At 44.1% G+C, this 13,815-nt stretch overlaps 1 protein-coding gene across 1 annotated transcript in view; it reads left to right on the top strand.

The window, feature by feature from the left end:
• The window catches only part of ATF6 (activating transcription factor 6), a 120,335-nt gene that overhangs the window by 56,828 nt on the left and 49,692 nt on the right, over positions 1 to 13,815 (top strand). The window contains exons 12-13 of the mRNA XM_023744597.1: positions 292 to 423; positions 12,706 to 12,903. Of these exons, the coding sequence (XP_023600365.1) occupies positions 292 to 423; positions 12,706 to 12,903 (330 nt within the window). The remainder of the gene's footprint in view (positions 1 to 291; positions 424 to 12,705; positions 12,904 to 13,815) is intronic.

The following is a 13,815-nucleotide window of genomic DNA, read 5'->3' on the forward strand; positions in this document are numbered from 1 at the left end:
ACGTGTATATATAGCAATATGAGTATTGAAAGGATGTAGAATACTGACCTTGTTTAAACAGCCTATAGATAAGGTACTTTTATACCTATAAGTTCATTTTCAGATTTGGTTTTCATATGTTCAGGGTGCTGGGCTGTGGGTCTGACCACTTCAGCCTGCTGTTCTTGCTCTGTGCCCAGCATTCCTGCCGTGTGCTGGGTCCTGCGCAGGGGCTCCGCTGTGCTTCAGAGGTACATGTAGCATGTGTGCATATTTTTATTTACCTCTTGTTTTGCATTTTTAAACATTTAGCATATTGGAACAGGATTCCAGGAGAACAAATCCTAGTGTGAACCCTGCAAATCAAAGGAGGCATCTTCTTGGATTTTCCGCTAAGGAGTCGCAAGACCCGCCTGACAGCATCATCCGGAAAGACAGCCACAGGTGAGATGGCGTGTGTGCTGAGCCACTGCAGTGAGGCTGCAGCAGGCCGGGTAGCACAGCTCACCCGTGGGCCACTGTATGCAGTTTAATCAGGAGAGCAAGCGGGTACAGGCCAGGCGTGCATTTCACTCACTGTTAAGATTGGTTCTGGGAGCAAGTTTGCTTTCTGAAACCTTTGCCTGTTTTAGAATTCTTGTAGAGATGTGCTCTTAGAGTCTCAGTTTTCCTGCACTGGTATACATCTTGAAACACACACAGTATATACATTAAATTATATGTGATGACTTTAACATTGTTATATTATTTACCATACTAGAGGCCTGATGCACGAATTCGTGCATGGGTGGGGTCCAGCCAGCCCACCCCAATGGGGGCCCATTGGGCTGGGCTGGCCTGGGGGAGGGACGGAGGGCGATTGGCCGGCTGGCCCGCCCCGGATCAGGGTGTTGGAGGCCAATCGGGGGCTGGGCCGGCTGGGGGTGGAGGGCCAATCAGGGCCCGGATCAGGCTGGTTGGCTCCGCAGTGTAGGTCATAGCCACCAGTCAATCTGGTCGTTCCGCCTTTCTGGTCACTGGGCTTTTATACATATAGATTTTACACATATAATGCATCTAATTGCTGCTGTATCGTCTCCCCTGCATGTGATGTGATGTGGTGGAATGACGTGGTTAAACCTATTTTTAATTATCAGACAAAATCATTCACACTTGTGTATTATGATCTTTGTTGAATTTTCCTCCTTTGTTACAATTTAATACTGTCTTGGTAAATTTTCATGTAGCTTTCCAATAGTAAAAGACATAATTTTTTGGAAATAGAATTTCTACGTTATGTTAACTAGAAGTTAACCACTTAGTGGAGTTAGTGACATTTTCAGAGCTGTAAACTTTTCAGTAAGCATTTCCCTGTGTTATTTGGAATTTTATTTATTTATTTATTTATTTATTTAAATTTTATTATTATTATTTTTTAAACGGAGCCAGGTCCTTGACTGACAGCAAATGACTGATGCTTGATGGCCATTGACCTCTCTGAGGTGGTACAGGCCACGGCCCATAGGGAGTCCTGCTGATGTTCACTGTTACACCCACACCACTGAGTGATTAGTTCCATGGTCCTGCAGGCTCTTCTTTGTTTAGCCTTCTTGGGAAAATGCTAGCACTCATTTATTCAGGTATCTGTGGTGTGTACTGTACTATGCTGTGTATGGCGGAGGATCCGGAGAATGGCATGGTGGTCACTGTAGTGCAGCAGAAACGTGACAGATGCCATGGTGTGGAACATACAGTAATCCTGACTTCTGACACACTGATCTTAGTGACCCCTTAACAGTGGCCCTGGCATTGCTAGAGTTTCATAGTGTCTTTTTTAAAAAATATATATTTTATTGATTTTTTACAGAGAGGAAGGGAGAGAGATAGAGAGTTAGAAACATCGATGAGAGAGAAACATCGATCAGGTGCCTCCTGCACACTCCCCACTGGAGATGTGCTCACAACCAAGGTACATGCCCTTGACCGGAATCGAACCTGGGACCCTTCAGTCCGCAGGCCAGCACTCTATCCACTGAGCCAAACCGGTTACGGCTTCATAGTGTCTTTAACTTTACTAAGTAATCTCTCCAAGTTTGCCGCACATGCTATGCAGTTTCGAGTTCTGTTGTCTACATGAGATACATCAAAGTGACATTTTTAAACTTCATGGTCTTTAGATTTATGAGAGTTGTGTTCCTTAGGTATGTGTAGCTTGTTGATTAGATACTTGACATCACAGTCAGGTGACCGTTACAAGACTTGTTTCACACCTGTTGTCCACGTTGGAGCAGGTGGCTCCCAGAAAGGCGTGCTCAGGTCACCCTAGTTCCACCTGCAGGTCTTGATGACTTCCAGGTAACTGACAGTTTTCATAGTAGCACATGAAATGCAAGCCCTCTCTCTGACCCCACCAACGTCACCATTGCCCGTGCGGAGTAGGGTTATATAGGTCGTGGTAAAAATGAAAGAGATTATAGATTTTCTTGCTACAGGCAAGTCTCTTGAAATATCTAAGATTATTATTAAGCAACTTGGGAGATTTAACTAGATATCAGTTCAGTAAGTTGATGTTCTTGCTTTTATCATTGTAAATGCTGAATAAGAAATACCAAAAGTTTGCAAAACTTTTGAGATATGAATTTGTTTTTAACAAAATTTTAGGTGTTTTCTTTGTATTCTGCCAGGACACTTGTCTTCCTTCCTTCCTTCCTTCCTTCCTTCCTTCCTTCCTTCCTTCCTTCCTTCCTTCCTTTCTTTTAAAATCTTTATTGTTGAAAGTATTACATGTATGCCCCTTTTTCCCCTCATTGACCCCTTCCAGCCCTCCTCGGCCCCATGCCCCAGGCCTTCACCACCCTATTGTCTGTGTCTATGGGTTATGCATAAATATATGTATACAAGTTCTTTGGCTGATCACTTCCTACCCACCCACTCTCCCCTGCCTTTCCTGAGATTCCTCAGTCTGTTCTATGCTTCTATGTCTCTGAATCTATATTGTTCATCAGTTTATTTTGTTCATTGCATTCCACGTATGAGTGAGATCATGTGATACTTGTCTTTCTCTGACTTATTTCCCTAGTATAATACTCTCCAGGTCCCTCCGTGCTATCCCAAAGGGTAAGAAAGCCTTCTCTTTTACTGCTGCATAGTATTCAATGGTATAAATGTACCACAGCTTCTTTATCCACTCATCTACTGATGGGCACTTGGGCTGTTTCCAGATCTTTGCTATTGTAAATTGTGCTGCTATGAACATAGGGGTGCATACATTCTTTCTGATTGGTGTTTCAGGTTTCTTAGTCCTAGAAGTGGGAGCACTGGGTCAAATGGCAGTTCCACATTAAATTTTTTGAGGAAACTCCATACTATTTTCCATAATGGCTGCACCAGTCTGCATTCCCACCAGCAGTCTACTAGGGTTCCCTTTTCTCCACATCCTCGCCAGCACTTGTCATGTGTTGATTTGTTGATGGTAGCCATCTGACAGGTGTGAGGTGGTATCTCATTATTGTTTTAATTTGCATCTCTCTGATGATCAGGGACTTTGATAATTTTTTCATATGTTTCTAGCCATCTGTATGTCCACTTTGGAGAAGTGTCTATATAGGTTCTTTGCCCATTTTTTAATTGGATTGTTTGTCTTCCTTTTGTTAAGTTGTATGAGTTCCTTATGTATTTTGGATATTAACCCTTTATCAGATATATCATTGCCGAATATGTTCTCCCATACAGTGGGCTCCCTTTTCGTTTTGTTGATATTTTCTTTTGTTGTGCAGAAGCTTTTCATTTTGATGTAGTCTCATTTATTTATTTTCTCCTCAGTTTCCTTTGCCCTAGGAGATGTATCTGTAAACATATTGCTATGAGAGATGTCTGAAATTTTGCTGCCTATGGTTTCTTCTAGGATTTTTATGGTTTCCCGAATTACATTTAGGTCTGTTATCCATTTTAAGTTTATTCCTGTGTATGGGGTAAGTTAGTGATCTAGTTTCATTTTTTTGCATGTATCTGTCCAATTTTCCCAACACCATTTATTGAAGAAACTGTCTTGCCTGCTTTGTCAAATATTAATTGAGCGTAATGGCTTGGTTCGATTTGTGGGGTCTCTGTTCTGTTCTATTGATCTATATGACTGTTCTTGTGCCAGTACCAGGCTGTTTTGATTACAGTGGCTTTGTAGTATAACTTGATATCTGGTATTATGATTCCTCCAACTTTGTTTTTCTTTCTCAAGATTGCTGCGGCTCTTTGGGGTCTTTTTTCTGTTCCATATAAATTTTTGTAGTATTTGTTCTAGCTCTGTAAAATATGCTGTTGGTATTTTAATAGGGATTGCATGGAATCTGTAGATTGCCTTGGGTAGGATGGACATTTTAATGATGTTGATTCTACCAATCCATGAACACGGTATATTCTTCCACTTGTTTATATCTTCCTGTATCTCTTTTTTCAACATCTTGTAGTTTTCCAAGTACAAGTCTTTTACCTCCTTGGTTAAGTTTATTCCTAAGTATCTTACTTTTTTTTTTTATCTTACTTTTTTTGTAGCAGTGGTAAATGGGATTGTTTGTTTATTTTCTCTTTCTGATAATTCATTATTGGTATATGAAAAAACCATCGCTTTTTGGGTGTTGATTTTGTATTCTGCTACATTGCCAAATTCATTTGTTAAATCTAGTAGTTTTTTGATGGAGTCTTTAGGGTTTTCTATGCACAATATCATGTTGTCTGTGAATAATGAGAGTTTTACTTCCTCCTTTCCAATTTGGATGCTTTTTATTTTTTTCTTCTTGTCTGGTCACTGTGGCCAGCACTTCCAGTACTATGACACGCACTGACCACCAGGGAGCAGACGCTCAACGCAGGAGCTGCTCCTTGGTGGTCAGTGCACTCCCACAGGGTAGCGCTGCTCAACCAGAAGCAGGGCTCACGACTGGCAAGTGTAGTGGCAGCGGCGGGAGCCTCTTCTGCCTCCGCTGCAGGCGGGCAGTAAGGAGTGAGGGGTCCCAGATTGCGAGAGTCCTGGACTGCGAGAGGGCGCAGCCCGGGCTTAGGGCCTCCCCCCCCCCCCCCCGCCCCCATACCCCAGTTCACGAATGTCATGCACTGGGCCTCTAGTGTTGAATAAGAGTGGTGAATAAGAGTGGACATCACTGTCTTGTTCCTGTTCTTAGGGGAAATGATTTTAGTGTTTGCCTATTGAGTATGATGTTCTGTAGGTTTGTCATATATGGCCTTTATCCTGTTGAGATATGCTCCCTTTATTCCCAGTTTGCTGAGAGTTTTATCAAAAATGCATGTTGGATTTTGTCGAATGCTTTTTCTGCGTCTATTGATATGAGTATGTGATTTTTATCTTTCAGTTTGTTTATGTGATGTATCACGTTTATTGGTTTGCGCATATTGTACCAGCCTGCATCCTTGGAATAAATCCCACTTGGTCATGGTGTATGATCTTTTTAATATATTGCTGGATGGGATCTGCTAATATTTTAGCATCTGTGTTCATCAGGGATATTGGCCTATAATTCTTTTTCTTTGTAGTGTCTTCATCTGGTTTTGGAATTAGGATAATGCTGGCCTGGTAAAAAGAGCTTGGAAGTGTTCCTTCCTCTTGGATTTTTTGGAATAGTTTGAGGAGTGTAGGAGTTAGTTCTTGACTGTTTGATAAAACTCTCCATGGGAAGCCATCCAGACAGGGCTTTTGTTCGTTGGGAGTGTTTTGATTCCTGCTTCTATTTCCTCAGCTGTTACTGGCCTATTCAGGTTTTCTGATCTTCCTGATTCAGTTTTGGGAGATTTTCCAGCTTGTTGGCATGTTGTTGTTCACAGTATTTTCTACAATCCTTCGTATTTCTGTGGGGTCAGTGGTTACTTCTCCACTTTCGTTTCTGATTTTATTTATTTGGGTCCTCTCTCTTTGTTTCTTGATTAGTTTGGCTAACAGTTCATCAACCTTGTTTATCCTTTCAAGGAATCAGCTCTTAGTTTCATTGATCTTTTGCATTGTTTTTTTAGTCTCTGTCTCATTTATTTCTGCTCTAATCTTTATTATTTCCTTCCTCCTACTTACTCTGGGCTTTTCTGGTTATCTTTCGAGTTCTTTAAGTTGTAGGGTTAAATAGCTTTTGTTCATTTTTCTTGTTTTTTTTTTTTTTTTTTTTTTTTTTTTTTAGGTATGCCTGCCTGTAGTGCTATGAACTTCCCTCTGAGGACTGCTTTTGCTGGGTCCCAGATATTTTGGGTTGTTATGTGTTCATTTTCATTTGTTTCCAGGAAATTTCTTTCTTTCTTTATCTCATTGGTAATCCATTCATCTATAATAATAAAAGCATAATATGCTAATTAGGCCCAACGTCCTTCCCAGACAACCTTCTGGATGAAGCTGGGGCTGCGAGGGAAGCCCGAGTCCTGGGTGCCAGAGGGAAGCCGGTGCTGGCAGCCAGGGGAAGGAAGGCCTACTCTTGCACGAATTTCATGCATCGGGCCTCTAGTTGTTTAATAACATGCTATTTAGCCTCCATGATTTTGAATGTTTTTGGGTGTTTTTACTGTAGTTGATTTCTGATTTCATTTCACTGTAATCTGAGAAGATGCTTGATAAGATTTTAATCCTCTTGAACTTGTAGAGACTTGTTTTATGTCCTAACTTGTAGTCTGTCTTTGAGAATGTTCCATGTGCACTTGAGAAGAATGTATATTCTGCAGCTTTGGGGTGAAATGTTCTATAAATGTCAATTAAATCCATCTGAAAATGTGTCATTTAGAGTTCCTATTTCCTTGTTACGTTTTTGTCTGGAAGATCTATCCAGTGAAGTTAGTGGGGGGTTAAAGTTTTCTACTCTGACTGTATTGTTATCGATCTCTCCCTTAATGTCCTCTAGAAGTTTTTTTGTGTATTTAGGTGCTCTTATATTGGATGCATATATGTTTACCAGCGTTATATCCTCTTATTGGATTGATCCCTTTAGTTTTATGTAGTGATCTTTGTTGTCTCTTGTGATGCCCTTCATTGTTGAAGTCTGTTTGTTGGATATGAGTATTGCTACCCCAGCTTTATTTTTGTTTCTATTCGCATGGATAATTAGTTTCATACCTTCACTCTCATCCTGTGTGAGTCTTTTGTTTTGAGGTGGGTCTCTCCTGAACAGCATATAGTTGGGTCATGTTTTAGTACCCATTCAGCTACCCTATATCTTTTGATTGGAGCATTTAATTCATTTACATTTAAAGTTATTATTGACTAGAAGCCCGATGCATGAAATTCGTGCACTCGGGTGGGTCCCTCAGCCCGGCCTGTGCCCTCTGCAGTCCGGGAGCCCTCGGGGGATGTCCCACTGCCGGCTGGGCCTAAGCCGGCAGTTGGACTTCCTTAGCGCTGCCTCGAAAGCAGGAGAGGCTCCTGTCACTGCCACTGCGCTGGCTAGCTGTGAGCCCGGCTCATGGCTTCTGGCTGAGCGGCGCTCCCCATGTGGGAGTGCACTGACCACTAGGGGGCAGCTCCTATGTTGATTCTGCTGTTCTGTCAATTTGCATGTAACCCTTTTATTATATAGGATAGGTACTTATTTATTGCCATTTTAATTCTGTATGCCTATATTTCTCTGTACTGCTTCCATTACAGCAGTCTCTTTAGCATTTCTTGTAATGCTGGTTTGGTGGTGATAAACTCCTGTAGTCTTTTTTTTTTTTTTTTGGTCTGGGAAGCTCTTTATTTCACCATCTATTTTGAACGATTTGTGCTGGATATGGTAATCTTGGTTTCAGATCCTTGCTTTCCATTACCTGAGTACTTTATACCATTCCCTTCTGGCCTGTAGAGTTTCTGATGAGAAATCAGGTGTCAGCCTTATGGGAGCTCCTTTGTAGGTAACAGTTGCTTTTCTCTTGCTGCCTTTAAGATTCTCTCTTTGTCTTTAATTTTTGGTATTTTAATGATGATGTGTCTGGGTGTGGGCCTGTTTGGGTTCTTCTTGCTTGGGGTTCTCTGTGCCTCCTGGACTTGTGTGACATTTTCCTTCTCCAGGTTAGGGGAGTTTTCTGCCATTATTTCTTCAAACATGTTCTCTGTCCCTTTCTCCCTTTCTGCCTCTTCTGGCACACCTGTTCTGTGAATAATTTTACATTGCACGTTGTCCCACAGCTCCCTTAGTTGTCCTCCTGTTTTTTAATTGTTTTTTCTTTTTGGTTTTCCTACACATTCTGTAACTCACTGATCCAATCCTCAGCTTCCCCTAATCTGCTGTGTATTCCTTCCATTGTCTTTGTTATTCGTGCTATGTCATTCTTCATAGTTACCAATACTTTTCTCATTCTATTGAGCATCTTTGTCATCATTACTCTGAACTCTATGTCTGATAAGTTTTTAATTTCCATTTCATTTAGCTCTTCTTCTGGAGAATTCTGTTGTTCTTTCATTTGCGGGTTGCTTTTTTGTCTCCTCATTTTGGCTGCCTGTTTGGGTTTGTGACGATGTATTAGGTAGATCTACTATACCTTCCAACCTCTAGTGCACTGCTGTGTCAAATGCTGTTTCTGACTCAGGCAAAGATTAGGCAATGACTCAAAGCCTCCAGAGACCTACCTCTGCCTGCACACTGATTGTAATCAGTCTTGAGTAGCTGAAGGCAGTTGTCCACAGGTGGAACTTGAGGTTTTCCAATAGGGTGGGGCAATTGCTTCTGCCTGGGGGCTAATTGTTATTTTCAGTCTCTTAATGTGCCTCAGAAACTCCACAGGTTGTGGCAAGGGGTTTTCCAATAGAGTGGGGCAACTGTCTTACCCCCAGGCAAAAACCACCTGGACAGCAAAGCTCTGCCTGAGAGAGTTGTCCTCTGCAGCTGAAGGAACGACTCAGCACAGGAAACTAGGGTGTTTTCGCTCTGAGCTCTACCCTAGCAACCTCCAACCCTGGCTTCTGCTCACACAGCTCCAGTCTACTCTGCCCTCCCTCTGCTGGAGCCCAGGGTGAGTGGCTGCACTAGAAATTTTGTGCGTTGGCCCTTTAAGAGGGTGCCTGAATTTCCAGCCATCTCTCCCTGGCAGACAGGCAGCCCTGCTGCTTTTCACAGCCAGGTGTTATGTGGGCAACTTTCTCAGTTCTGGTGCTCTGGGCTGAGGAGCCCAGTTTGGGGGTTATACCCCAGAGTTCTCAGTGGCAACTGCCCACAGCTGGGATATCCCTCTGGGACTTCAGCTGCTCTCTGTGGGAGCCCGGCCAGCCCTTTTGCGCCTCTGCCCCTCCTACTAGTCTCTATGTGGTCTGCACTTTCAGTCCTTGGTTATCAGGGTTCTCTCCAGCTAGTCTTCAGTTGATTATTCAGGATTTTGTTTTGTTTTGTATTTTAGTCGTAATTCCAATTTGATCTTGGGAGTGTGTCTGTGTAGCATCCACTTACTCTGCCACAATTTTCACTCTCTATTTGTTTCTTAGTGCAGCTTATTTCATAATATGTTTTGTTTTTTTCAGATGCGTTATGAGAACTGGTTCAAATAAAAAAGTAGACTCCTCCCATAATTTATAATAAATGTTGTATTTGCCTGTCATTGAATAGTTAACTGCATATGTTTTTTCAATCTTAGAAATGTTTGGTGTCTTGTCTGGTGTGGCTTAGTGGTTAGAACCAGGAGGCCTTGGATTCAATTCCTGGTCAAGGGTACATACCTGTGTTGCAGGTCCCATCCCTTCCCCCTGATGGGGCACATGTGGGAGGCAACCAATCGATGTGTCTCTGTCACATCAGTGTCTCTCTCTCTCTCTCTCTCCCCCCTTCTCCCCCATCTTCCCTTCCTTCCATTCTCTCTAAAAATCAATGGGAAAAAAATATTCTCCTTCCTTGGATCAAGGTTAGAAAAAAAGAAATGTGTGGTATAGAATAAGGTGACCATAGGATTTGTCACCCAAATTGGGACACTTTTTAGAATGAAAGGTAGTGCTAGTAATAATTATGCCAGGACATTGGGTTCCAGTCAGGACTGTCCCCCCAGAGAAGGCATTAGCCAGGACCTTCCCTGACTCGAGGAATTCTGTTTACAACGCCCTGGACTCTGGAGCTTTATGTACTGAGATTTTTACCATCAAGTGGTTCACTAGCCGCCTGGAGCTCAGGCCACTTCAGGGTTGTGTGGCCCTAATTGTCTCCAGATGGACGCTGGCTGAGTGTCTCTTTTCCTCCCCTTCTGCTCCACCCAGACTCTTTCCTGGTATTTCTTCTATTGGATTTTTCTTTGTTTTCCAAATAATATTTTGGCTGATAGAACAAAGCCAGTCAGCACAGATGTGCAGAAGTCATTACTAGAGTTTATCACATGGAAATACAATTATAAATCAGAAATGTATTTTCCAAAGCTGTTTTGGACTCTTCTGATGGACGGCAGCATTTGTACTTCTGTCAGTGTGCAGACCTGGTTTCTGAAATAATGCACATGTGACGGGTCTTTGTTCTGGTTGTGAGTGTGGCGGACAGCTTCTGCTGGCGTTGGGAATTTACCAAGTCCAAGGCAGACTTTTTCTTCTCCCTCTACAACTGAATTCAGGCTGATCACCTTTGTGAGCACAGTCATTACCTGTGTAGACGACTGTTTTATTCCAAACAACCACCGGCAGGCGGAAGAAAGGCCGTGAGTCATGTTGCAGGGAAGGCTGCCTTAAGTTACTTTTCCACTCGGCCAAGTTTTTTCTGTCCAGGGGGCCAGCGGGCCAGCGTTGCCAAAGTCCATGGAAACTTGTCTGGGTCTTCCCACTGCCCTCGGCTGTGGCCCTCCTTCCCTGAGACGTGTGCTCTGCTGCGTGTTCCAGTTCCAGTCTTCTCGTGGCACCGCCTCTGTCCAGGCCCCGCGGTGCGGGGCTGTGAACTCTTCTGTTTCCTTTTCGCCCGGGTGCCTGTCCACGACCGAGCACAGTCCAGGACTCTCAGATTGGTTTCCCTCCAGATTTCTGAGTCTCCGCACCCTTGTGGGCAGCAGTTTCCACGACTTCTCTGTTTTAACCCCTTGAGTGCCAACCAATATCCTAGGAACTATGCTAAAATTGCCAAGGCATTTTTGCCGATTTTACAGCAGTTTAGGAAAAAATTATGAATCGCAAGTAAATGAAGTTACATATTCAAAACTTAAGGAAACCTTTACTACATTTGTCTTCATCTTTGACATATATTGTTTGCTGATTGTATTATAAAATACTAGTAGAAAAAAAAATTGCCGATAGCACTGCCGGCACTCAAAGGGTTAACCTCGCAGGGTGGACACACGCACTGTGGAGATCTCAGATCTCGGTCCTCTCCACGCTCTTCCCCCAGCCACTTCCTGCAGCAGAAACCCTGCTTCCTCCCTTTCCACAAGTGCTGTTGGTAGTTTCCAAAAGTTACCTTGACTGGGCACCTGCCTTCATCTTCTCTGCCACCCTCAGTATCTGTCCTCAGCCCCCGCCTGGCTCACCGCAGTTCTCTTCTGACGGTCTCCCACCCCCTTGTCTCCGTCAAATCCACTTTGACACAGTGGTGAGGAGTCGACATAAATGGGAATAAATCCCTTTTGTGGCTTTTCCTTAGGTGAGTAATTCCTTATCATATGTGCCTCCCTCACTTGCTCAGCTGTTGGTGGGCGAGTGGCCTCCTTTGCATCCTTAAACTCGCCCTCTTCCCACCGGCTGCTCTGAACCCCCTGCGGTGCTTCCTCTCCCTCCTGGACCATGTTCTCTAGAGGAGATGCTGCCAAGGGTCTCCTCCCACCGCCTTGTCCACCCAGCGCTTGCATGTTTGTTTTCTTGCATCTTCCACATCGAGGTCTTGAGGCTTGAGACCCCATTTCTCATGTTTCCAGTTGGATCCTAGCACCCAGCACAGTACCTGGCACAGAGCTGGTATTTAGTAAATATTTGTTGGATGAATTAATGAAAAATATGAATCTAGCCATGTCCAATTTTGTGTTAATATTTTTCCTTTCTTGGTTTTAGTGTATCTAATTTTCTAAATCCAGAACATCATATGTAGAGAAACGCCAGACAGATCTAAGATTCTTAGTGAGGACGGTTTAAAGAGCAAACTGAGGAGCATGACTCCTAGTGATGCCCCAGTTCTGGTTCTCTCTTCACCTTGGGCTCTGCTTCCAGCACACCCCCGGGTATGAATTCATAAGGTGAAGATCAGGGTGACACTCAAGGAAGTCTGCTTTTTAAGCTAATGGAATAACTGGTTAACGTCACCCTTGTGTTTGTCAGCGATTCAGGTTCTAGATTTTATGCTCAGCTTCTCGGTTGCTTTCAGTTTTCTCCTGAACACAAGCATGTGTGTCTCCCCTTTCCCACCACACACTGTATTAGGGAGACTGTTCAGTTTTGTTGTCACAGGTTGTGAGTGACCACAGAACTTTAGTCCTGGTACATGATGCTGTCCTTTCTGTCAGTCAGCAGGGACTTCCCCCAGTTTCCCCGTCACCTCTGTTCCAGCAGCACTGTGTGCGCCTCGAGCTCAGTGCACACATGAGCCACGTGTTATTACTGTATCCCTAGCTCTGGCACATAGTAATTGCTCAATAAATGGTGTCTGGATAAACAGCTTACAAAATGACATTAGTGCTGTGTGGTTTATACTTCTCTCCTTTTCTGTTACATTTGCTTCTATCTTATAGTATGTTCTGTCTGTTAGGTTCTTGTTTTCATAAAAAGTTAATACTAGTGATAGTTTTCTTATCGCAAAGTTCTTGGGAGTTTAGGGTGCAAGGAGACACGTGTGTGCTTGTTTGTTTCAGCTACGACCATTCTGTCTCCAACGACAAAGCCCTGATGGTGCTGAGTGAGGAGCCAGTGCTGTACCTCCCGCCCCCTCCGTGCCAGCCGCTCATCAACACCACAGAATCCCTCAGGTCAGTGGGCCTGTGTTTGCTTCAGGACCCAGGAAGGATCGGTTCAGATCGAGTAGCTGGGAGAATCTCTCAGTTGCTCGTCAGGTAACCACAGGCATTTCAGGTGTCTGGTTTCCCCACCAATGGATCAAGGTGGTATGCTCATTCCATGTGGTGGTATCGGGAGTGCAGACTTGAGACTTCTCCTTTGGAAACCAGGGTGATGTTAATATAGAAATCCAGGTGAGTGGTAGCCTGGCGGGCGGTGACTGCCCAGCAGAAGGGCCCTTTTCCTCATGAGGAAGATGATTAATGGAATACACGTGACTCTGTAGACACTTCCCCATCGAGCACTTACCTGCCTCTCCCTTATTTTTTCTCTGTGATTTTGGATCCTACCCTTGAACTTCAGAAACTGCGAACGTTTTTATGTGACTAGTAGTGACCCACCGTAGTTAAGTAGACGTGGTCACACGCTTCTCAGCTGCTCCTGAGGAAGGACAACAGTGCAGTTCCAGCAGAACCCGGCTCCGTACATTGCTGGGTGGAAAATTGGAAAACTGGGGTTATAGTACCTTTTTCCCCAAGCATTTGAGCTCATTCTTTTCCTTCTCACAAGAGGATGGGTTTCAAAGGCTGCGACGCACTGCTGCTGCTGGGAGCTGTGCCTTCTCCACAGCACCTGTCTGTCTCCACAGCGCCTGTCTGTCTCCACTGTGCCTGTCTGTCTCCACAGCGCATGTCTGTCTCCACAGCGCCTGTCTGTCTCCACAGCGCCTGTCTGTCTCCACAGCGCCTGTCTGTCTCCACAGCGCCTGTCTCCACTGCACCTGTTTGTCTCCACTGCGCCTGTCTGTCTCCACTGCGCCTGTCTGTCTCCACTGTGCCTGTCTGTCTTCACTGTGCCTGTCTCCACTGTGCCTGTCTGTCTCCACTGCACCTGTCTGTCTCCACTGTGCCTGTCTGTCTCCACTGCGCCTGTCTCCACATGCGCCTGTCTGTCTCCACTGTGCCTGT

Source organism: Myotis lucifugus, unplaced genomic scaffold (genome assembly GCF_000147115.1).
Source record: "Myotis lucifugus unplaced genomic scaffold, Myoluc2.0 scaffold_478, whole genome shotgun sequence".
Classification (NCBI taxonomy): domain Eukaryota; kingdom Metazoa; phylum Chordata; class Mammalia; order Chiroptera; family Vespertilionidae; genus Myotis; species Myotis lucifugus.